General features: G+C 60.9%; 2 protein-coding genes across 4 annotated transcripts in view; both read left to right on the forward strand.

Annotated features, from left to right (window-relative positions):
* CSK (C-terminal Src kinase) overlaps positions 1–2,934 on the forward strand; it is a 30,817-nt gene extending 27,883 nt beyond the window's left edge. For 2 of the 3 annotated variants that reach the window (XM_078861952.1, XM_078861951.1), the window contains exons 12-13: positions 424–510; positions 1,028–2,932. In XM_078861952.1, coding sequence (XP_078718078.1) covers positions 424–510; positions 1,028–1,210 — 270 coding nt within the window. In that variant the 3' untranslated portion in view covers positions 1,211–2,932. Of the gene's footprint in view, positions 1–423; positions 511–1,027 lie in introns of all 3 variants that reach the window. The other variant, XM_078861953.1, reaches the window with a different exon arrangement.
* Positions 2,935–5,445: 2,511 nt separating this feature from the next.
* On the forward strand, positions 5,446–22,755 carry LOC144935293 (protein ERGIC-53-like). Its single transcript, XM_078861856.1, has 13 exons — positions 5,446–5,617; positions 6,683–6,837; positions 7,544–7,645; positions 8,892–8,953; positions 9,456–9,555; positions 9,734–9,854; positions 10,314–10,372; positions 10,814–10,973; positions 11,272–11,420; positions 17,633–17,691; positions 19,144–19,288; positions 20,129–20,235; positions 22,719–22,755. The coding sequence occupies exons 1-13, from the start codon at positions 5,446–5,448 to the stop codon at positions 22,753–22,755; spliced, it is 1,428 nt and encodes a 475-aa protein (XP_078717982.1).
* Positions 22,756–22,980: the final 225 nt, after the last annotated feature.

A 22,980-nucleotide genomic window follows, 5' to 3' on the forward strand; every position in this document is an offset into this window, starting at 1 on the left:
GCATCGGTGTTTGTGCCATTGGCCGTTTCATTGTGTGTGTGTGTTGGTGTGTACCAGTGTGTGTACCACTTTGTAGATCGGTGTGTGCCGCTGTGTGTACCAATATGTGTGCGTGCCAGTGTGTACCCGTGTGTGAGCAGTGGTGTAGTGGTTAGCATGCTGCCGAGTTTGATTCCTGCTGACGACCAACACCAGTGACAATTATTAGAAGATGTCCTGCGTCTCCCCTAAAAATTAGTAACTGGTACGATGTGTAAATATCAGCACCGGAGAGACAAAGGTGGCTGGGCGTGGTACTGGCAACCCACGCCCTCGTGTGCCATACTGGCCTTCATAGGTGTTCGCTAATAGCACTTGCCCCAATAGCCTGTTAAAAGTTACACGGGGGATATTTGTCTCTGTGCCGCTGCGTGTGCCACGCAGGCCTTCACATCACAGTCGGACGTGTGGAGCTACGGCGTCCTGCTGTGGGAGGTCTACTCGTTCGGACGCGTGCCCTACCCCCGTGTGGTGAGTGCCCCACCTCACCACCCCTACCTACCCACCTGTGTGTGGCGATTGTCATTGGTGGTGACTGTGGTATTGGAAGTGGTTGTTTTGATTGCGCTCGTGGTAAACGGTGGTGTTGGTGTTGGTTGTGGTGCTGATGGTGGTGGTGCCAATTGTCGTGATGACGGTAGTGTTGGTGTCGGTGGTCATGGTGTTAGTAGTGCCAACAGGTAATGGTGCCAAACCGATGGTGCCAAATGGTTAAACTGAAGGTGCCCAACGGTTAAACTGATGGGGCCAATGACCAGAGGCAATACTGGAATCAGTGCTGACTGTGGTGCTGATAAACTAAACTACGGTAAACTATAAAAAACTATTTCAGTAGTGACCTGGCCACAAATGATAGCGCAACAAGTTCGCTCATCATCGAGTGGAAATTGAAAGCAGCAGGCACATAGCGATGGCATTGGTCACGCCGTTGGCACCAACGATGGCGATGGTGGTACCGATGGTGGTGGTGGTTGTCGCGGTGGTGCAGCCCCTGAAGGACGTGGTGTCCCACGTGGAGAAGGGCTATCGGATGGACGCCCCCGAGCAGTGCCCGTCCATCGTCTATCAGCTGATGCGCGACTGCTGGAGCCTGGACCCACAGAAGAGGCCCAAGTTCCAGGACCTGCGGCGGAGGATAGAGGCGGAGAAGGGTCGCATCGCCAGCGAGTGACACGTGCACCGACACACACACACACACGCCTGTACACACACACGAACCTACATACACACGGACCTACACACACGTGCCTATACACACACACCTACACACACATGGACCGACACAAACACGCACCTACACAAACACGCACCTACACACACACCCACACACACCAATGCACACCGACCTACATAAACATGCAAAGTCCCCTACAAACACACACACCTACACACGTATAACCACCAATACACCAAAACACACATTGACAGACAATCTAACACACACACCCAAACATAGCCACTTATGCAGAGACGCACACGCACAGAGACGCGCGCACACACACTGTAGCACCGCACTCCTCTCATTTCCGTTGCCTGGGCTCGTTGCGCTCCACTCTTCGGGAAGCCGGACGCCGACGGCGCCGGGCGGCGGCAGCAGCAGCAGCAGCAGCGCCGCTCCCCTTGCATGTCCACGCCTCGTTGAGCCTCGCATCGATAACATCGTCGTCATCATTTTTAAATCTTATTACTAACCCTTACTACGGTAGCTTTTTTAATCGTGTTCGCGCGTGCGCGACGTTTGTGTTCGTGACGCTGGTGCGTTGGCCGGCACTTTCCTTGCAGTTGGGCTGGCACCGCCGCCTGTGCCCCCCACGCCCCCCTCCTCCCCTCGGGTGCCCCCCCCCCGCCCCCACGGTGCCCCTCTTCGCTTCCTCGAGTCGCACATTTCAGGGTCGCGCCCCCCACGTGGACTGTGGTGGGTGCCGGGGGGGTGGGGGGGCTCGGCCTCCTGGCCAGGGTTCCGCGCGACCCCCACAAGTCGGGCGTGCCCGCGGCGCGGGTTTACGCGCGCGCGCGCCACGCGGTGCCGCCCGGTGTGCCATGCTCTGCCATCTGGTGCCTTGTGGCCTTACGCGGGCACCGCGTGGTGCCGCCGTGCGGCGCTTCCCCACCCTGCGGGGCCCCCCGCCGCCTGTGACCGGGTCGCCGCCAACCCTCGACGCGTTTCCTCGGAGCGCCGTGCGCCGGTAGCGTTTTTATAAATCGACTGCGTCCGTGACAGTCCCCCGCTTGCGGGGGCTGGGGGGTGACCACGGGTGGGGAATCGCCCCACGATTCCCCTCTTGGTGCCGCGCAGAGTTGGGCGGCGGGTGGCCCGGGCCGACGGGGTGGGCCCCCCTCTAACGCGCGTCCCCGGCCGTAGCAGCATTCGACCAACGGTCCCACGCGGCGTTCGCCTCTCTCTCAACCCGGGCAGGTTAATTTATACAGGCGACGTCCAGACACGAGAGGAGGGCGCGAGGTCCCCGCTGGCAGGATGCGGAGAGAGGCCGCCGCAGTGTCCTTGGACGCGGCGGCCTCACCGCGCTCCGCTCGTGGGAACCTTACGTTCCGGTGTGTGGGCGAAGTGAATCGTGTCTGAATAAAGTCGCTTTTCATTTTGGTTCTATTTCACTCAACGGTAAGTTTTTTTCAGCTCTCCGCCTGACGAATTCGCCCGCCCGCCGTCGCCTCCGCGTGCGCGTTGGAGCCTCGCACTGCCCCCTTGGCCGGCCCGCGGTGCGAGCGGCGGGCGCTGTGGTCCGCCGCCGGCCGCCCTCCCTCCCTCCCTCCCCGTCTTGATGCGTTTACACTGACCCCGCCTGCCCCCCAGCGGTCCTGGTCGGTCCTGCGTGTGAGATCATCGTCGTCGTCGTTATGGGTTTTTTTTGCAATTGAATTCCTTAACTCGCGTAACCCTCCCGAGTCCGTCTCACTCTGTGCCCGGTTCCTCGTGTCGCCTCGTCATGTGAATCGGTCCACGCCGAGGTAGCCGCCTGTCCCCGTGTTTCACTCGGACCTGAATCCTGTGTCCGGGTGGCAGGAATTGATCATCCACCTTGATCCGGTTCCAGTATTGCCGTGTTGAACTCTTATCACGGTAAACCGCGGCACGGTTCTGGTAACAGACCTCGTGCCGAGAAACACTCCCCCCTTTGTTTGATCCCCGCAGTGGGAACAAAAATGCGGCGACCTCCGTTTCACGGCACATTCGCCGTGACCACCTTACGGCAAGCAGCCTGGTCGGCCCAGGTTTCGGGTTGGGGTCCTGGGCCGTCCCTTGACCCCCCCCGGCCCCATTTCCAAGCCCAGGCAAGCCCAGGCAAGCACGCCTTCAAATCGACGTGGGGCTCCAGGTGGTCATCAAGACATGACGCTGCTGAGTTTCACACTCGGGCTGCTGCGGTAGTTTTGCAGGGGGGGGGGGGGTGTTGCCGCGTGCGTCCTCCGAGCGGAGCGTTTTGCGGGTGAGTTTTCACACTGGCGGTGCCTTGATCGCGCTGGACTACCCCTGGGTGACGGGTTGGCAACCTGCAGCTCTGGATCCGCGTGCGCCTCTTTAAGGACTGCTTCGTGACCGTATTTAGGACCTCCGTCTCATTCACGTTGCATTGCGGCTCTTCAAATATTGAGTTTTCGCACAAAAATGGCTCCTTTTCAATTTGGTTGCCGACCCCTGCCCTAGGTCACGTATCTTCACTGTAATGAAAGTGACCGGGGCGCTTCTCCGATGACCCTGTGAGATCACGCTTGTTTACTCGGGCGGCCCATAGCGGCCAGACCACCTAGCCCTGTCCGCCAGTCGAACCGCAAACTTCTCGGGTCACATGAAGTCGCACACACCTCCTCGTGAAAGACCCGACGACACAAAACACAATCACCTGCCTTGAATCTTCTGGACCACAACTGTGAACCCCGTCGGCACAAACCATGGCAGCAGCAGCAGCTGACACAGTATTTGATGCACAAAGGGAAAATTAAAGACCTCCGGCAGTGGAGTCTGGTCACCCACAACACAAGCGTGGAACATAACGACGCCTCGATGCCTGATTCACAAAGACGGAAGAGGCATCACGACAGCAGCGATCCGCTGCTGTCGTGACGCATTCGTCTGGCTCATCCACAACCTCGATGTGTGGCTGCCCATCAGAATGGTACTGCCTGGCGCAGCACCATTCTCCGTCGCCTTGGGAACGCCGCACCACGGCGCATCCAGCAGGTCCGCGCACGGCGAGGTGCATCGGATGGGTGTTGGGCGACATTCGAGGATCCAGAGGGGTTCGGGAGAGAGGGGAAGGGGTCGCGCCAGGGGTCTCGTCTCCTGGACCCCGCCACGAGGTGGCGCTGTGGATCGGGGCCCACGCATGGCCGCGTGCAGCCACGAACGCGGCAGCTCAACGCCGCTTGTGTCCCCACAATCAGAATCTTTATCCTGCCTGGAGGAATCGGATGAGATGTGAAGATCTTTTACACAGATGTACAGTCGGGGCACGGGGTCGTCGAATTATAACAAAAAGACAAAACGACATAAAACGATCGTGAAAAGTCTAGACGAGGTGAGCAAGTCACTAAACATAAAACGAAGCACGAATTGCGTAAGTACACAGCACACTGCTCCTGATTGTTCTACACAATGCGAACGACTCTGTCTCAAGCGAGCCCGACTGCCGATGGGACAATGAACGGTGAAGCCGGCCCGGAGTGTTGGCTGTGTTGAACGCAAGGCAGTGTTGTGGCTGATGTGTATATACTCGCCTGCTCGCTCAAGTCAATTTTGTTTGTGTTTACATCCGTGGCTGGCGCCTTGCTGCCACAAATTGCCAACTCGAAGCGCCATCGCCTTAATACTGAACATAAGAGTTGACAATTCTAAACTATGATAACATGTATATTTACATCCTGTCTATAGTTTAAAATATAACAAATAATACCAAGCTGCGCCTGTGAGTCAAGGCTACACATACGGTGCTATTGTGCTGTGACCTGCAGTGCTGTCAGTGAGTGGGTGAATGGGTGGGTGAGAGGGTGAATGAGTGGGTGGGTGAGTCGGTGAGTGAGTGATTGGGTGGGTGAGTCGGTGAATGGGTGGGTGAATTGGGTGGGTGAGAGGGTGAATGAGTGGGTGAATGAGTGGGTGAATGGGCAGGTGAGTGGGTAAGTGGGTGGGTTGTGACCTGCAGTGTGGTGCTTGAACACAGTTCAGGCAGCACGAGAGTTGAGCACAGCGCCAGGCGCGCTCTCTCCTCGAGAAGTCCAACACCCAGATAGGTGAGCTGCTGCCCAACCTCCCCCCACTGCCCACTCCTCGGAGGGGGAGGGGGGCGGGGTGGCACCTCAGCCACGGCACGTGACGTTGAAGAGCCGGGGCGGAGCCGCCGCCGCTCTCCGCTCCACGTGTCTCTCGATACTCGAGTCCCTCTCCTCGTGATGTCTCCTCGCCTCGCCCTCGTCCTGCCCATCCTCGGCGTCCTCGGCGTCTTCGCGGGGCTCGGAGTCCGCGCTCGGGAGCCGCGGCTCCGCTTCGAGTACAAGCTGAGCTTCAAGGGCCCCCACCTGGTGCTCGCGGACGGCGCGGTGCCCTTCTGGAGCCACGCGGGCAGTGAGTCGAGGGGCCGGCGCCCGTGGCGTCTCCACGCCGCCGGGTGGTGACTGGTGGCGCGAATGTCCCACCTGTGTGTGTGTGTCACTTAGTGCGTGTGTCCCACCTGGTCCCTGTGTCCCACCTGGTCCGTGTGTCTCACCTGGTGTGTGTCTCACTTAGTGCGTGTGTCCCACCTGTGTGTGTGTCTCACCTGTCCCTGTGTCCCACCTGGTCCCTGTGTCTCACCTGGTCCCTGTGTCTCACCTGGTCCGTGTGTCCCACCTGGTCCGTGTGTCTCACTTGGTCCGTGTGTCCCACCTGTCCGGGTTCACACGCCACGTGCGTGTGCTGCCATATGCAACAATCATCGCAGCGAGACGTGATGGTCATGGTTCGGGGTTATGATCGTGGTAGAGGCAGGGATCTTCATCGTCACGATGAGGTGAGGGTCGGGGTCAAGTTCAGGGGTTGCGGTCAGGGTCGGGGTTTGTGGTGTTGACCTTAGGCGGCCTCAACGCATGCGCGGAGAGAGGAAGAGGAGAGTGATGGAGAGGTAGGGAGAGAGGAGAGTGATGGAGTGAGATGTCGAGATGAGAGAGTTGGGGGGGGGGGTCAAGTAGAGAGAGGGAGGGAGCTTGGGAGAGCGTTTGGGCAGAGAGTTTGACGCAGCGAGAGTGAGAAGTCGCGAGTCGCGAGTGGGAGAGACGGGGAGCGCGAGGGGAGAGTCGGGAGCCATCTGGTGGCGCTGTTCGCGATCCCACGCCTCGCGCTGCTGAGGGCCCGGGGGGGGGGCCGTGGGAACGCGGCAGCAGCAGCGTGCGGGGTCCGGAGCGGGGTCCATCCCGCCCGGGGACCCCAGATAACGCGACCCCTTTAGACCCCGCGTCGCACCGACCTAATGAAGTTTCTTTTTTGCCTTTTGGTTGCCCCTGATCACCCCTGGTTACCCCTGGTTGTCCCTGGTTGTCCCCGGTTGCCCCTGGTTACCCTCGGTTTCCCCCGGTTGCCCCTGGTTACCCCCCGGTTTCCCCCGGTTGCCCCTGGTTACCCCCGGTTTCCCCCGGTTGCCTGCCCTGTGCGCAGGCGCGATCCCGGGACCCGAGCTGCTGCGCGTGGCCCCCTCCCTGCGCCACGGGCGCGGGGCCGCGTGGTCGCGCAGCGCGCTCAGAGCCGCCTCCTGGGACGCGCGAGTTCAGCTGCGGGTGGCGGGGAGAGGTCGCGCGGGGGGCCACGGCCTGGTATGGGGGGGACACGGGGGGGGGGCACGGGGGGGGCACGGGGGGGGCACGGGGGGGGGCACGGGGGGGGGGCACGGGGGGGGGCACGGGGGGGGGCACGGGGGGGGGCACGGGGGGGGGCACGGGGGGGGGGCACGGGGGGGGGGGGCACGGGGGGGGGGCACGGGGGGGGGGCACGGGAGGGGGCACGGGGGGGGGGCACGGGAGGGGGCACGGGGGGGCGCACGGGGGGGGCACGGGGGGGGGCACGGGGGGGGGGCACGGGGGGGGGGCACGGGGGGGGGGGCACGGGGGGGGGGCACGGGGGGGGGCACGGGGGGGGGCACGGGGGGGGGGCACGGGGGGGGGGCACGGGGGGGGGCACGGCAGGCCACGGCCTGGTATGGGGGGGGGGCACGGGGGGCACGGGGGGCACGGGGGGCACGGGGGGCACGGGGGGCACGGGGGGGGGGGCACGAGGGAATTGGAACACTGGACGATTGGGGGCCGGGTCAGGGAGACATTGAGACGTGGTGACAGGAGGGTACTGTGACACAGAGACATGCAGGGGTACAGGGCACATGGAGACACGGGGACAGAGCGCGGGGGACACGAGGAGACAGGGGGACACGTGGTGGGCCCGCGCGGCCTCGCTGACTGCTCGTGGTGTGCACGCCTCTCCCTCTCTCTCTCCCTCCCTCCCTCCCCCTCCCTCCCCCTCCCGCAGGCGATTTGGTTCGCGGAGGAGGCGGGGGCCTTGGGCCCCGTGTTCGGGGGCCCCGAAACGTGGAACGGAGTCGGGGTCATCCTGGACTCTCGCGACAGCCAGGTGGAGGCCTCCACACCGACCCTCCCACGGAACCCTCAGCCCCCCCCCAAACCAACACCCCCATTTCTTGATGTTGGTGGTGGTGGTGGTGGGGAGCGGTGGTGCAGGTGGTGGTGGTGGTGGGGAGCGGTGGTGGAGGTGGTGGTGGGGAGCGGTGGTGGAAGTGGTGGTGGTGGGGAGCGGTGATGGAGGTGGTGGGGAGCGGTGGTGGAGGTGGTGGTGGTGGGGAGCGGTGGTGGAGGTGGTGGTGGGGAGCGGTGGTGGAAGTGGTGGTGGTGGGGAGCGGTGATGGAGGTGGTGGGGAGCGGTGGTGGAGGTGGTGGTGGGGAGCGGTGGTGGAAGTGGTGGTGGTGGGGAGCGGTGGTGGAGGTGGTGGTGGTGGGGAGCGGTGGTGGGGAGCGGTGGTGGGGAGCGGTGGTGGGGAGCGGTGGTGGTGGTGGGGAGCGGTGGTGGTGGTGGGGAGCGGTGGTGGGGAGCGGTGGTGTAGCGGTTAGTGCGCTGCGCTACCAACCCCAGTGACCCGCGTTCGATTATCTGAACCGGTTCTGGGCCTCCCCTAGGTCGATTCAGCCTCAAATGAGTACCTGGTGCGGTGTGTAAACATCGCAACCAGGGAGACAAAGGCGGCCGGGCGTGGTGCTAGCCATCCACCCCCTCGTGTGCCGTGTCGGCCTTCATAGGTGCTCACCAATAGCACTTGCCCCAACAGTCTGCTAAGGGGCCGTCCATAAATGACGTCACGCACCTGGGGGGGGGGGGGGGGTCAGACATTTGTAACGATGTGTGACGAGGGGGGGAGGGGGGGGTTGAGAAATGTGACGTCACATCAAAATGCGCAACTTTAAATAAATATAGACAACACGTTCTGCTTAATTAAATAGACTTTTTAATAAATGTTTTCTCCTACAACATCAGAGTGCAGCGCCACATTAAATACGCACTACAATGACAATAGTTTAAAGCGATTTGAAGTATTTTGGGGGGGGGGGGGGGCAGAGCTTTGTGACGTCATATTTGAGGGGGGGTCTGACTTTTTGTGACGCCGTGTGACGAGGGGGGGGGGGTCAAAAATCGTCCAAAATCGCGTGACGTCATTTATGGACGGCCCCTAAGGCTATACGGGGAATCTTTGTCTTGGTGTTGTGGTCGCTCGGCTATTGTAGGTTGACTCGTTAATGCTCTACTTGACGACCCCCACCCCCTCTAATTACCCCCCCCCCACCCCCTTCCCTCCCCCGCCCCTCAGGGAGATTTGCCGATGGTTTTTGTCGTCGCCAACAACGGAAGCGTCGCGTTCGCCCAGGGGAGGTGCGTGGGGGGGCTGGTGGGGGGGGGCTTTGGGGTCGGGGTCAGTATTCGTGTCAGGACCGGGAGCGTCACGGATCGATCGTCACGATCCCCACCTCACGCCGTGGATCGATTCACGAGCCGATTCCTTTAGTTGGCCATCGTGGTGCGGCGGGAGAGGTTGCTGATAGATTGGACGCGTGGTGCGCAGGGTGGAGGAGCAGGAGGATGGGGTAGGCAAATTAGAGGTTTGTAATAAGAGGTAGTGATGGGTGGGACACGTGGTGTGCAGGATGAAGGAGGGGCAGGGGCAGGGGACCAAGAGGGCATTGGAGTGGCACTCAGAGGTCGGTGACCTCGATACCTAGAGCCACGTGTTGGCGGTCGTGGTGGTGGTGATGACGAGGCCATAAGAGGGGTCATTCGCGGTCAGGAGTGGATCAACAGCTGTGTGATCCCGAAGCAAGGAAGTGATGGCGAGGTGCGGTGACCTCCTGACCTTGGCCTGTGCTCGTGTCGGCAGCGACGCCTCCGCGCAGGCCCTCGCCTCGTGCCGCCGCGACTTCCGCAACAAGCCTCACCCGGTGAGGGTGAGGGTCTCACTCCACGCGGGGAGCCTCGAGGTGAGCAGGGGACGCTGACACCGTGACCCCATCCTCACCCCGGTGATCCTAACCTCGCCCCGCGACCCCATCCATTTGCCTGTTACCCTGACCGCCTTCCCGTGACCTCCCCTCACCCCGTGACCTCCCCTCCCACCCAGTGACCTCCCCGTGACCTCCCCTCACCCCCGTGACCCAGGTGCACCTCACCTCCGGCTTCACTGCGGAGGAGGACTTTGAGCTGTGCGCCACCGTGGGGGACCTCTCCCTCCCACCAGCGGGGTTCTTCGGGGTCTCAGCCTCCACCGGAGGGGTCCCGGGTAAGGGGCTCGGGGGAAGGGATAGGTGAGAGGGGAGAGAGGTGAGTAGGGAGAGGTGAGAGGGTAGAGGTGAGAGGGGAGAGCTGAGATTTTAGAGGTGAGTGGTGAGAGGTGAGTAGGGAGCGGTGAGAGGGGAGCGGTGAGAGGGGCTCGGTGGGAGGGGAGAGCTGAGATTAGAGAGGTGAGAGGGGAGAGGGGAGAGCTGAGAGGTGAGAGGGGAGGAAGGAGAGGGATGAGGGAGTGGTGTGAGGTGAGAGGGGAGGAGGTGAGAGGGGAGGGATGAGAGGGATGAGAGGGAGTGTGTGAGGTGAGGAGGTGAGGGGGAGGAATGAGAGGGATGAGAGGGATGAGAGGGATGAGAGGGAGTGTGTGAGGTGAGATTGTAATTCGGGGACGGGGGTCCAGGAGCAGGGCCGGGTTTTGGGTGTGGCCCCACGTGACGCGGCCTCTCTCTTCCAGATGACCACGACGTCCTCTCGTTCCTCACCTACAGCCTCAGCGCGCCTCGCCGGGGAAACGTGAGAGAGTGAAGGACTCGCAGCCACTCACTGCAGCCACTCACCGCAGCCACTCACCGCAGCCACTCACCGCAGCCACTCACCGCAGCCCTCACCACTCACGTCTCCTCACCTCACGACGCACCTCACTTCGTGAATAACTCACTGTACATCTCATACGCCTCACCTCACCCATCACCTCTCACACCCCTCACCTCCTGACCTAGGTTCACCCCTTGCGTCAGTTCATTTTCACAGCACCTCCACCGTCTCCTCACCCTCACCTTGACATAGCATGACCCTGACACTCACTATGACGTATCCTTAGCCCTGACCTAACTCGACCTTTGCCCTTATCGCAGCCATGAACCCTGCCTGACCGTCGCCTACGCAGAACCCGACATCGGTTGACCCCTGACTCTTGCCGCGGCTCTGACCCTGACCTCGCTGAACCTTCCCCAGGGGAGCGAGGTGACCCAGGAGGAGCAGGGGGAGAAACAGGAGGAGGAGGAGGAGCGGGGGGAGGAGGAGGAGGCGCTATGGAGGGAGGAATTTGCTCGCTACCAGGAGGAGCTGCGCCGTCAGATCGAGGAATTCCAGAAGGTCCACCCCACGCAGCACGGTACGGGGTCACTGGGGGTCACCGGGGGTCACCGGGGGTCACTGGGGGTCACGGGGGGGGGGGTGGGGTCCTTGGTATATCCTAAGGGGTCCTCCGGTATGGGGGGGGGGGGTAACCATTTGCATCCATAGGGTCACCTGAGGTCCGAATGATTCGGTTGTCCACTGCAGAGGTAATTTGTAGTCACCAGGAGTTCACGGGGGTCTACACATGGGCAAGGGTTCCACAGAGGTCATCGCAGGGTGCTCGGGGGTCGTTCCTAACCCCGTGCTCCCCCCCCACTCCTCACCCCCCTCAGCAGGTGAGGGGGCGCTGGAGTCTCAGGCCGAGAGGGACCTGCGTCTGATCTTCGAGGCTCAGGCTCGCATCCAGGCCGAGGTGCGCGACGCAGCCAGGCTCCTGGGCTCCCTCGCCGAGGGGGTGGGGGCCGGGGGGGGCAACACCCAGGTGAGGGGGGTGGGGGGTGATTGGTGAGAGAGGTGAGTGGGTGAGTGAGCTAGTGTGCAAGGAGACGAGTGAGTGGGCGAGTGCTCGGGTGGCTGGGTGGATGAGTGAATAAGTGAGGTTAATTCGATGGGTGAGTGAGCGGAAGGTGAGTGGGTGAGAGGGGCGAGTGGAGCGGGTGAGTGGGCGAGCGAGCAAGTGAGTCAGGTGAGGCAGGTGAGAGAGTGAGTGAGCGAGTCAGAAAAGCGAGACAGATGACACAGTGGCGAGATATTAACTACCTTGTCTGGTATATAGGGTTTGATCCCGACCCTGATGCCTGTGTAGTGGCATAGTGTAGTAGCACAGCGCTGGCTGCCTGCAGGGAAGGGGATCTGCGGCTCACGGCAGCCCTGACGTCAGCAGGCCACGTGACACACCAGAGGGGGATCTAGGGGAAGGTGACAGAAGGGGCACACCAAGAACCCGCTGGGAGGTTCCAGAAAGGGGGCGTGGCCGGGGGTGGAGCCAGGCCACGTGACAGTACAAGAGGGGCCCCTGTAGGGGACCTCGGGGCTGTTGTTGGAGTGGGTTCCCCGTCGTGCTGCTGAAGTCTTCTTCACCATCCTTCTCGTCGTCTTCACCATCCGTCTTGTCATTGTGTCCGTGTTCACCATCTCGGGGCATCACCAGTGAGGCAGCCGACAGACTGACTGAGTAGCGTCGCCGACAATAGACGGACTAATTATGAAGAGTGTTAACCCCGATGGTGCTTGTTAATAAAGAAGTGCCTCCAAGTCTTATCGTCTCCGAGTTAGTCACTACATTTCACATCAGAAGTGCTAAAGTAAAACAAGAAATTTGTCATGTCAAAGTCGGCCAAGAGAAAGAATCCACCGATAGTGTCCTCTGGAGATGAGGACGACGGGGATGCGATCCCCTCGACAGCCCCAGAATCCGGGACTCTGGTGATGTGTCTGGAGGCGGCGATACCTGCGGAGCAGCAGGAGAGGGATGTCGGGCCCTTGCAGCCGCCGGTCGGACAAGGGTGGCGCGACCTCACCGAGCGCCTTGCGGGCCTGCTCTCTGTCGCAGCTGAGCTGGTCGTGCAGCTCGGGTCCGCGGCGCCTGCCGAAGATACTCCAGCCCGAGGGCAGCAGGCGGACGGCTCATCTTTCACCGCTGCACCAGAGCGGGAATCGGCAGAGTTCCCGCCCACGTCGTCCAAGCGGGAAAGTCTTCCTGCCAAATTCGAGTCACCATCGGCGGCTTCTGCAGGGGCGCTGTCTCTACGGGAGCACCTGCCTGTGGCCGCGGGGGGTGACTGGACGGCTTTCCAGCGCCGCTTCAAAGCGGCTTGCACCTTGGTCGGGTGGTCAGACGTGGAGGTGCTACGGGCTCTGCCCACGGCACTGGATGACGACTCCCTGGCAGCGTTCGAGGCCAACCCCGAGGCTGACCGGGCAACTCTGCCTCGGGCATGCGCTCAGATGGCTGCTATTTTGTATCCACCGTCCAACGCGCATCGAAGGTTCGTGCTGCGGAGGCAGGGAGAGGCCGAGAGGCCTCTCGCCTTCCGCAGCACGCTGCTGGCCCTGGGTGGCCCAGCATAGCCGCGAATGGAGCAGACTGCGCTGGTTTCTCTGGCGCCGGAGAAACTGCTGTCACTGTCCCAGGAGTTAGGCGTCTCTCTTCCCGTCACGGAAGAGGATGACCTGTCGTCCCTAAAGGTCGCCCGCTGCATCCAAGCCCACGTTAACTTGCAGTGGTGGTCCGGGCTGCCTGCACGGGACTCCTAGAGGACGCGGAGGAGCCGGCGCCGCGGGAGCCAGAGTGGGCCTGTGCGTCGTTCGTCCAAGGTCCATGTGGGAGGAAAATTGAGGACCGACGACCGGAGCAGGAACGGCGAGAGAGGGGCTCCCTTCCAGCGTGGAGGTCCACGACCGCCTGCTTCAAATGCGGCCAGCTGGGCCACATCGCCAGGGCGTGTCGCAACGGCACCGGATCGCTCTCCTCGCCTTCAACGTCCTCCGCCCCACCGACATCTGCTTCCTCGGGCCCGCAGGCGAGTCGCGATGCATCAGACACCCGGCCGCTAATGTCACATCATGCATCCCCGTTGTTGAGCACGTCGAGTTCGCACATCGTCATCCCTCGTCGTGTCACGGCGCACGAGTGACGGACTTTGGTGTCGACCGATCGGCAGCGGAGTGCGGGGCAGTGGAACACGTTGGCGCACCGTGTCGTGGTGGCGGCAGCGGCGGGGTCTTCTGCGGTAGTTGGGTTTGTTCAAGGGATAGAGGTGAGGGTGCTGATCGACACGGGAGCGTCGGCTACCATGATTTCGGAGATTATTTTTTAGTTATTGCCACCGAGGTCCGGTCGCTATTGCTTGTGTTGCCGCGAATGGCTGGAGTTTGGGCATTATAGGCCAAATATTGGCGAAAGTCCACGTTGAGGACATTGAATTGATAGGGCCGGTGTTGGTTTCTAGGACATTGGCTGTGCCCTGTCTTTTTGGGCACTAATTAGCGTGGGAGGATGCCCCTTAAGATCCTTGTTGATCAAGGTTGTATTGAATTGCCATCGGGACGGGGGTTGGCCTTCCTGAGGTCTCCGACCTGGTTAGAAAGGGCCAACGCCATGGTTCAGGCCCTGGCAAAGGAAACTGTCACAGTTCCTCCAGGCGCTCAGATGTTGGTGCCCTTGGGGTTGCGGAAGCAAATTGATTTGACGGATACCGTTGAAGGGGTCCTTTTAACCCCTTCGAACAAGGCGATTCGGGGTCCGCGTTGGTGGGTGCCCAAACTATAGTAAGAGGGGACCAGGAGCCCTTTTTGCAAGTGCTGAACAACGGGCTTGGGCCTGCGGTGGTCCAAGCCGGTACAGTTTTGGCCCACGCAACGACCGCGCGCTGTGAGGAGGCTTGCGAAGAAGGCTGCAGAGGTCATTGCCGCGGTGGAGTGGGGAGGCAGGTCGGATGGGGCTTGGATGGACGTGTTGTGTGGGGAAAATTCTAAATTGTCCGGGGAACAGCGGGGTGAGCTGCATGCCTTGCTCCAAGAATTTGAGGATATTTTTAGCCAGGGGATATTTGATATTGGCACACGTCACTATTGCAACATCGCATCGACATGGGTAACGCTGCTTCAAATACGGCAGAATTCGTACAGGCTCAGTCCCAAGGAAAAGAACGCCAGACAGTTGACGAAATCTTGGCTGCGGACATTCCACTAGTCCGTGGGGGGCTCCCATTTTTTCGTAAAAAAACTGGATGGAGTCTGCGCTTTTGCGTCGACTTTCGTAAATTAAATAAAGTATCTGTGGTGGACGCGTATCTGCTCCCCCGGATGAATGACTCCTTGGACGCCTTTTCGTGTAAACAGTTTTTCTCGACCCTCCAATTGTTGTCGGGGTTTTGGCAGCTGCCCTTGGATGAAGGATCCCGGTGGGTCTTAACTCTGCTCTGGCCATGTTTCAGCGGCTTATGGAATTGGTCTTAGCAGGTCTTCATTTACTTGGACGACGTAATTGTAATCGGGCGCACGTTTCAGGAGCACCTGCAGCGGTTGTGGTCAGTGTTTATCGTGGTGCGAGCGGCCAATCTCAAATTTAAACCACAGAAGTGCCATCTTTTGCAAACATCGGTGCGGTATTTGGGCCACGTTGTTAGCAAGTCCAGGATAGCCACGGATCCCGACAAACTGCGTGTGTGCACACATGGCCAACCCCCACGTCGGTGGGTGAAGTCCGCAGTTTTGTCGGGTTCGCGTCGTATTGTCGCTGGTTTGTCCCCAAGTTGGCGACGATCGCTAAGCCGCTCCACGGGCTCACTGCCAAGGGCCAGAGATTTCGGTGGGGGGAAGAGGCCGTGTTTGACGCGCTGCGTGATGGCCTCGCCAATGCGCCTCCGCATGGATACCCCGATTTCTCTCTGCCCTTTCTGTTGGATACAGACGCCAGCGACACCAGAGTCGGCGCTGTACTGTCCCGGGTCGTGAACGGTGCGGAGAGGGTTGAGGCCTCCGGGAGCCGTGTGCTGTCCCCCGCAGAGCAGCGTTACTGCGTGACGCGCAGAGAATTGTTGGCCATAGTGCACTTTGTGCAGCAGTATAGGCCGTTCCTTTACGGAAGGAACTTTGCCGTGCACACTGACCACGCGGCTCTTCAATATGCCTTACGGATTGACCAGCCTTCCGGCCAACTTTCCCGCTGGCTAGAAATGTTGCAGGACTACTCCTTCACGGTCACCTACAGGAAGGGTGTACGTCAATGCAATGCGGATGCTCTGTCCCGGTTACCACCGAGAGACCAGTGTGCGTGTGTAATGGGTGCTGGCCGATGTGAACCATCGGCTGCGGAATTGCCGTGCGCTGTTGTGGCATCTGTCGATGTACCACCACCCGCGACAACTGCTCCTTGTGACAACACAATTGGTCTCACGCACGCTGAATGGGGATGCCTCCAGGTAGAGGACGCCTCCTTGTTAAAGTTGCCGCGTCACGTAGGGACGAGAGGTAGTAAAATATGCCAGTGGGAATGTCCTTTATAGTCCTCCATGACGGGCTTTTGATGAGGTGGGATGAGGAGCTGCACCGTCATTGCATTGTGTTGGGGACTGCTCTGCGGGGTAAACTCACACGGGCAGTCCACGTGAAATTACTGCACCTTGGGGTGCGTAAAACTTCGCTGACACTGAAGCGTGACTTCTTTTGGCCTGTGATGACGGACGACGTGTACCACGTGGTCAGGGGATGTACTGACTGCACACGCCGCAAGCCGCCTCCGAGGCAGGTCCAGCCGCCATTACAATCCGTCGCGGTGTCTCGTGTCAACGAGCTCGTTGCTCTGGACATCCTCAGGCCGTTTCCCGCCACTCAGAGGGGAAACAAATCCCTCCTCGTCGGGGTGGAGTCCCTCCTCGTCGCGGTGGAGTCCCTCCTCGTCGGGGTGGCACACCTGTCCCGGTGGCCGCTGGCGTGGTCTCTGCCAGATCAGTCGGCCGCCATTGCTGACGCATTTTTACACGGGTACGTTTTGGACAAACGGGCCCCAGAATAACTTCTTACGGACCAGGGGCAAAATTTTTATTCTAAATTGTTACAGGAGGTGTGCGATACCCTGGGAACAAAAACAAATCCGAACATCGCCCTACCATCCCCAGACAGACGGGATGGTGAAGCGCTTGCACAGGACCCTCACATCCATGTTGTGCCAACAGGTTAATGAGCCACAGTTGGACTGGGGCTTACACGTTCCTAGTGTCCTGGCCGCATATAGGATGGCCCCTCACACCTCAACAGGATTCTCCCCATTTTAGCTCATGTATGGGAGGGAAAGTGACCCCCCCCCCATTGAGGCTCAGTTGGGCATGGACCTGGGCAAGAGAGAAGGCCGTTATGCCCATGCAGGTCGTGATTAGGCGGCTGACGGAGGCGTGGGAGGTGTCTCGAGGGAACCCGGCTAGACGACAGGCCGCGAATGAAAAACTCGTAGGGCAATGGGAGTCCGGGACCCCATGGACCGCTGGGGGCAAGGTGTGGTTGCATTGTCCCCAGATGCCCCTGGGTACGTCCCCTAAATTGCACCGGCCCTGGCAGGACCCTGTTGAGGTGGTTGAAGTCGAGCAGCCCGCAGTGCGTGCGGATGCACCCGTCACGGTTGAAACCCAATATTCCACCCTGTGTTGACAGTTCATCTCCTGAGTGCCGGGTGTCTGATGTGTCTGACGAGCCGGGACGGGCGAGCTCAGAGGTTACACCTCAGAAGGATTCCATTGTATCGCCCACAGGATTCCAGCGCCTGACGCCCGCAGCGCCTCCGAAGGACGGACCGGGTGTGAGAGAACGGTTGCCATCTTCTTCCCGGGAGGGGCCGCGCCCGTTAGGCCGTTTGCGTTGTGTCCCGGGGGGGTCCCCAGCACGCCGATTCCCATCCCAGCCGGGGGTCCGGTGGCGAGGACCCATTCAACAAGTGCTTCGTTTTGATGACCCGCTCCCTTTTCCATTCTCCAAATCAGCTCGACGCCGTCTGGCGTGTGGCCGCAGACGCGAGGCGGGCTGCGGCTATCAGTTGACCCGGGGCCCTTCCCAAGGCTCGCGGGCTGCCGCACGCCGGCGGTCGTCGGACATTGTTCACTTTCTTGCGGTTCGGATTCATTGTAAAGAGTTCTCGCCTAAAATTGGTGAGCGAGGCAGGTGAGCGTGGCAGGTGAGCGAGGGATTCGTCTTTTCCAGGCGCTGGACTCGCTGTTGGACTCTCAGAGGGAAATCCTTCAGCAGCTCAAGGAGATGAGGTGAGTCTGGAACTTCCGACGACTTCCTCACCTCTCACCTCACCTGATGACACCTGTCCCCTCAATGTGTAAGGATGCCCCCGCACCCTCCCGCCTTAATTGGCCCCTCCAATGATCTAATCACTTCCCCCCTCCCCCGGGTTAATGTGGGGTCGCGAGATGCGGATTGATCCCCCAATCGGCTTTAATTGGTGGAGGCGGGGCATGTGGGGATGAGGCATGTGGGGGCGGGGCATGGGGGTCCCGTGTCTCTGTGTTTCCGTGTCTCTGTGTGTCTGTATCTGTGTGCTCCCGTGTCTCTGTGTCCCCGTGTCTCTGTGTCGCCGTGTCTCTGTGTCCCCGTGTCTCTGTTCTCCCGTGTCTCTGTGTCCCCGTGTCTCTGTTCTCCCGTGTCTGTGTCCCCATGTCCCCGTGTCTCTGTGTCCCCGTGTCTCTGTGTCCCCGTGTCTCTGTTCTCCCGTGTCTCTGTTCTCCCGTGTCTGTGTCCCCATGTCCCCGTGTCTCTGTGTCCCCGTGTCTCTGTGTCCCCGTGTCCCCGTGTCTCTGTGTCCCCGTGTCTCTGTTCTCCCGTGTCTCTGTTCTCCCGTGTCTGTGTCCCCATGTCCCCGTGTCTCTGTGTCCCCGTGTCTCTATGTCCCCGTGTCCCCGTGTCTCTGTGTCCCCGTGTCTCCGCATTGTCTCCTCGGCAGCTGTCGGTGTTGCCCCTAGCCCCGGATTCTAATGTCGCCGAGTCGCAGGGCAGAAGGGTGCGAGGCCCCGGGGGATTTCAGCAGAAACACGACTCAGTCACGGGGTGAAGCGGGGGGTGACGTCACCACGGTGCTTGTGCCAGGCTAGGTGCATGTGTTCACGGGACAGGCCCAGGTGCCATGAGTTGGCAGTGCTCCCCGCTGTGTCAATTTGCATGTGTTTTATCCGCCCGGCGCTTCACTCGTTGTTGTGAGCGTGTCGCCCCTTTCGCCCTCCGCTGTTGCGGGAGGGCGACTGCCTCCAACTGCCCAGTAGCAGCAGCATCCTTCACGAGCCTCCTCCACAGAGGCCGATCTTGACACCGCTGGTAACAGTCATCGGCAAGTCCACTCAGCTCCACGTCCTGCTGTACCACATCACTCCATATCCTCTCTAGGCCGTCCCGCGCCCATTTAGCCCCTTCTATCCAACAGCAGCGGCGATATGAAGACAATCAGCAGCATCAATACCGTGATCAGCAGCAGCGGCAGGGAGTTTTTAGTGTCCAATGTGAGTGAAGCAGCCGGCCGTGTGGTGTTTCCGTGGTGATTACACACCGCAGTATTTACCAGGGCGGCCGCTGGTTCCGAACCGCGAACCTCTGCAACAAGTGGCGAAGGCGCGTCACCGCCCCTACTGCCGATGATGAACCCAGAAGCCCCGCCCCCCACTGACCCCCCCTGCCACCCACTGGCGCACCCCCCCCGCCCCCCCGCCCCTCAGGAGCATCGTGTCGGACACGTTCCAGCGTGCGAGCGCCATCCAGGCGGTGGTGAGCGGCGGCGGCGCGGAGCACGTGCAGCGGCTGTCGGAGCTGCAGCAGCACGTGGCCGTCGTGAAGAGGGACCTGGGGACCCTGGTCCAGGAGGTACGGGGACCCTCAACGCTCACCTCACCTCAACGCTCACCTCACGTGCCCTCGCTCGTCGGTAACACTGTGTGTCCCCAAGAAATAGACTGACTATGCGACAGGCGACGTCTCGGGCAATGGCCCCCTTTTCACAGCAGAGAATGAGTCTCGTCTCACGTGACCTCGCTCCTCACCACGGACAGGTCCGTCCGCATGGCTGACCCGGAATATATTTCCGCAGCCCGCACACCACATCCAGTATAGCAGCACCACCCCTCACCACCCCTCACCACCCCTCACCACCCCTCACCAGCTCCACCCCTCACCACCCCTCACCACCCCTCACCACCCCTCACCATCCCTCACCAGTGCCACCCCTCACCACCCCTCACCACCCCTCACCAGTGCCACCCCTCACCACCCTTCACCACCCCTCACCACCCCTCACCAGTGCCACCCCTCACCACCCCTCACCAGCGCCACCCCTCACCACCCCTCACCACCCCTCACCAGCGCCACCCCTCACCACCCCTCACCACCCCTCACTACCCCTCACTAGCGCTACCACTCACTAACACGACCCCTCACTCACAGCCACCCACGCCAGCCCAGCAGGCGACCCGCAGAATATCGCGAAATGCAATCGGAGTCCTCACCCCGATTCTCGCTGCTCACTTCACTCCTCACTTCACTCCTCACTTCACTCCTCACTGCACTCCTCACTGCACTCCTCACTTCACTCTTCACTGCACTCCTCACTTCACTCCTCACTTAACTCCTCACTGCACTCCTCACTGCACTCCTCACTGCACTCCTCACTTCACTCCTCACTTCACTCCTCACCCGCCGTCGCCGCAGGCCGCGAGGGGGCAGTGCCCCCCGCCCCCGGCCTGCGTCTCCACCCTGAGCTTCGTGCTCTTCTCCGGGATGCAGACGGCGCTGCTGCTGGGATACCTGGCCTACAGGTGAGGGCCCTCGCCCACCTACTCACCCAGCTACTCACCACACTCACCACACTCACCCAGCTACTCACCACACTCACCCAGCTACTCACCACTCGCCCACCTACTCACCCAGCTACTCACCACACTCACCCAGCTACTCACCACACTCACCCAGCTACTCACCACTCGCCCACCTACTCACCACACTCGCCCACCTACTCACCACACTCACCCAGCTACTCACCACACTCACCCACCTACTCACCACGCTCACCCACCTACTCACCACACTCACCCACCTACTCACCACACTCGCCCACCTACTCACCACACTCACCCAGCTACTCACCACACTCACCCACCTACTCACCACACTCACCCACCTACTCACCACACTCACCCACCTACTCACCACACTCACCCACCTACTCACCACGCTCACCCACCTACTCACCACACTCACCCACCTACTCACCACACTCACCCACCTACTCACCACGCTTACCCACCTACTCACCACACTCGCCCACCTACTTACCACACTCGCCCACCTACTCACCACACTCACCCACCTACTCACCACACTCACCCACCTACTCACCACACTCACCCACCTACTCACCACGCTTACCCACCTACTCACCACACTCACCCACCTACTCACCACACTCACCCACCTACTCACCACACTCGCCCACCTACTCACCACACTCACCCGCCTACTCACCACACTCACCCACCTACTCACCACACTCACCCACCTACTCACCACACTCACCCACCTACTCACCACGCTCACCCACCTACTCACCACACTCGCCCACCTACTTACCACACTCACCCACCTACTCACCACGCTCACCCACCTACTCACCACGCTCACCCACCTACTCACCACGCTCACCCACCTACTCACCACGCTCACCCACCTACTCACCACACTCGCCCACCTACTCACCACGCTCACCCACCTACTCACCACACTCGCCCACCTACTCACCACGCTCACCCATCTACTCACCACGCTCACCCACCTACTCACCACGCTCACCCACCTACTCACCACACTCGCCCATCTACTCACCACACTCACCCACCTACTCACCACGCTCACCCACCTACTCACCACGCTCACCCACCTACTCACCACGCTCACCCACCTACTCACCACACTCGCCCACCTACTCACCACGCTCACCCACCTACTCACCACACTCGCCCACCTACTCACCACGCTCACCCATCTACTCACCACATTCGCCCACCTACTCACCACGCTCACCCACCTACTCACCACACTCGCCCACCTACTCACCACGCTCACCCACCTACTCACCACGCTCACCCACCTACTCACCACGCTCACCCACCTACTCACCACACTCGCCTACCTACTCACCACGCTCACCCATCTACTCACCACATTCGCCCACCTACTCACCACACTCGCCCACCTACTCACCACGCTCACCCACCTACTCACCACGCTCACCCACCTACTCACCACACTCGCCTACCTACTCACCACGCTCACCCATCTACTCACCACATTCGCCCACCTACTCACCACACTCGCCCACCTACTCACCACGCTCACCCACCTACTCACCACATTCGCCCATCTACTCACCACACTCACCCACCTACTCACCACGCTCACCCACCTACTCACCACACTCGCCCACCTACTCACCACGCTCACCCATCTACTCACCACATTCGCCCACCTACTCACCACACTCGCCCACCTACTCACCACGCTCACCCACCTACTCACCACACTCGCCCACCTACTCACCACGCTCACCCATCTACTCACCACATTCGCCCACCTACTCACCACGCTCACCCACCTACTCACCACGCTCACCCACCTACTCACCACACTCGCCCATCTACTCACCACACTCACCCACCTACTCACCACGCTCACCCACCTACTCACCACGCTCACCCACCTACTCACCACGCTCACCCACCTACTCACCACACTCGCCCACCTACTCACCACGCTCACCCACCTACTCACCACACTCGCCCACCTACTCACCACGCTCACCCATCTACTCACCACATTCGCCCACCTACTCACCACGCTCACCCACCTACTCACCACACTCGCCCACCTACTCACCACGCTCACCCACCTACTCACCACGCTCACCCACCTACTCACCACGCTCACCCACCTACTCACCACACTCGCCCACCTACTCACCACGCTCACCCACCTACTCACCACACTCGCCCACCTACTCACCACACTCACCCACCTACTCACCACGCTCACCCATCTACTCACCACGCTCACCCACCTACTCACCACGCTCACCCACCTACTCACCACACTCGCCCATCTACTCACCACACTCACCCACCTACTCACCACGCTCACCCACCTACTCACCACGCTCACCCACCTACTCACCACACTCGCCCATCTACTCGCGACTGTGTTGCCTGTGACTATGTCGCCTGCGACTGTGTTGCCCGCGTGTTGCCAGGAGTCACCAGGATTCTGTCGCCAAGAAATTCTTCTGACCCCCCCGCCACCACCACCGACCGTGACTCAACTTCGTCCCCGTGGGGTGGGGGCTGAGACCCCCGTGTGCGGGGGGAGGAGCAGGCAAGGTCGACGTGTGGGGGGAGGGGTAGTAGGGGGAGGGGGGAGATCTCCACTCGTTCATGACCGTACGGGATTGATCACGTGGGAAATGTTTATTGTTGTTGTTGTCGTCGTCGTTAAAATTGAGAACAAAGCCAGAG

The sequence above is a fragment of the Lampetra fluviatilis genome, chromosome 13, assembly GCF_964198595.1.
Source record: "Lampetra fluviatilis chromosome 13, kcLamFluv1.1, whole genome shotgun sequence".
NCBI classification, from domain to species: domain Eukaryota; kingdom Metazoa; phylum Chordata; class Hyperoartia; order Petromyzontiformes; family Petromyzontidae; genus Lampetra; species Lampetra fluviatilis.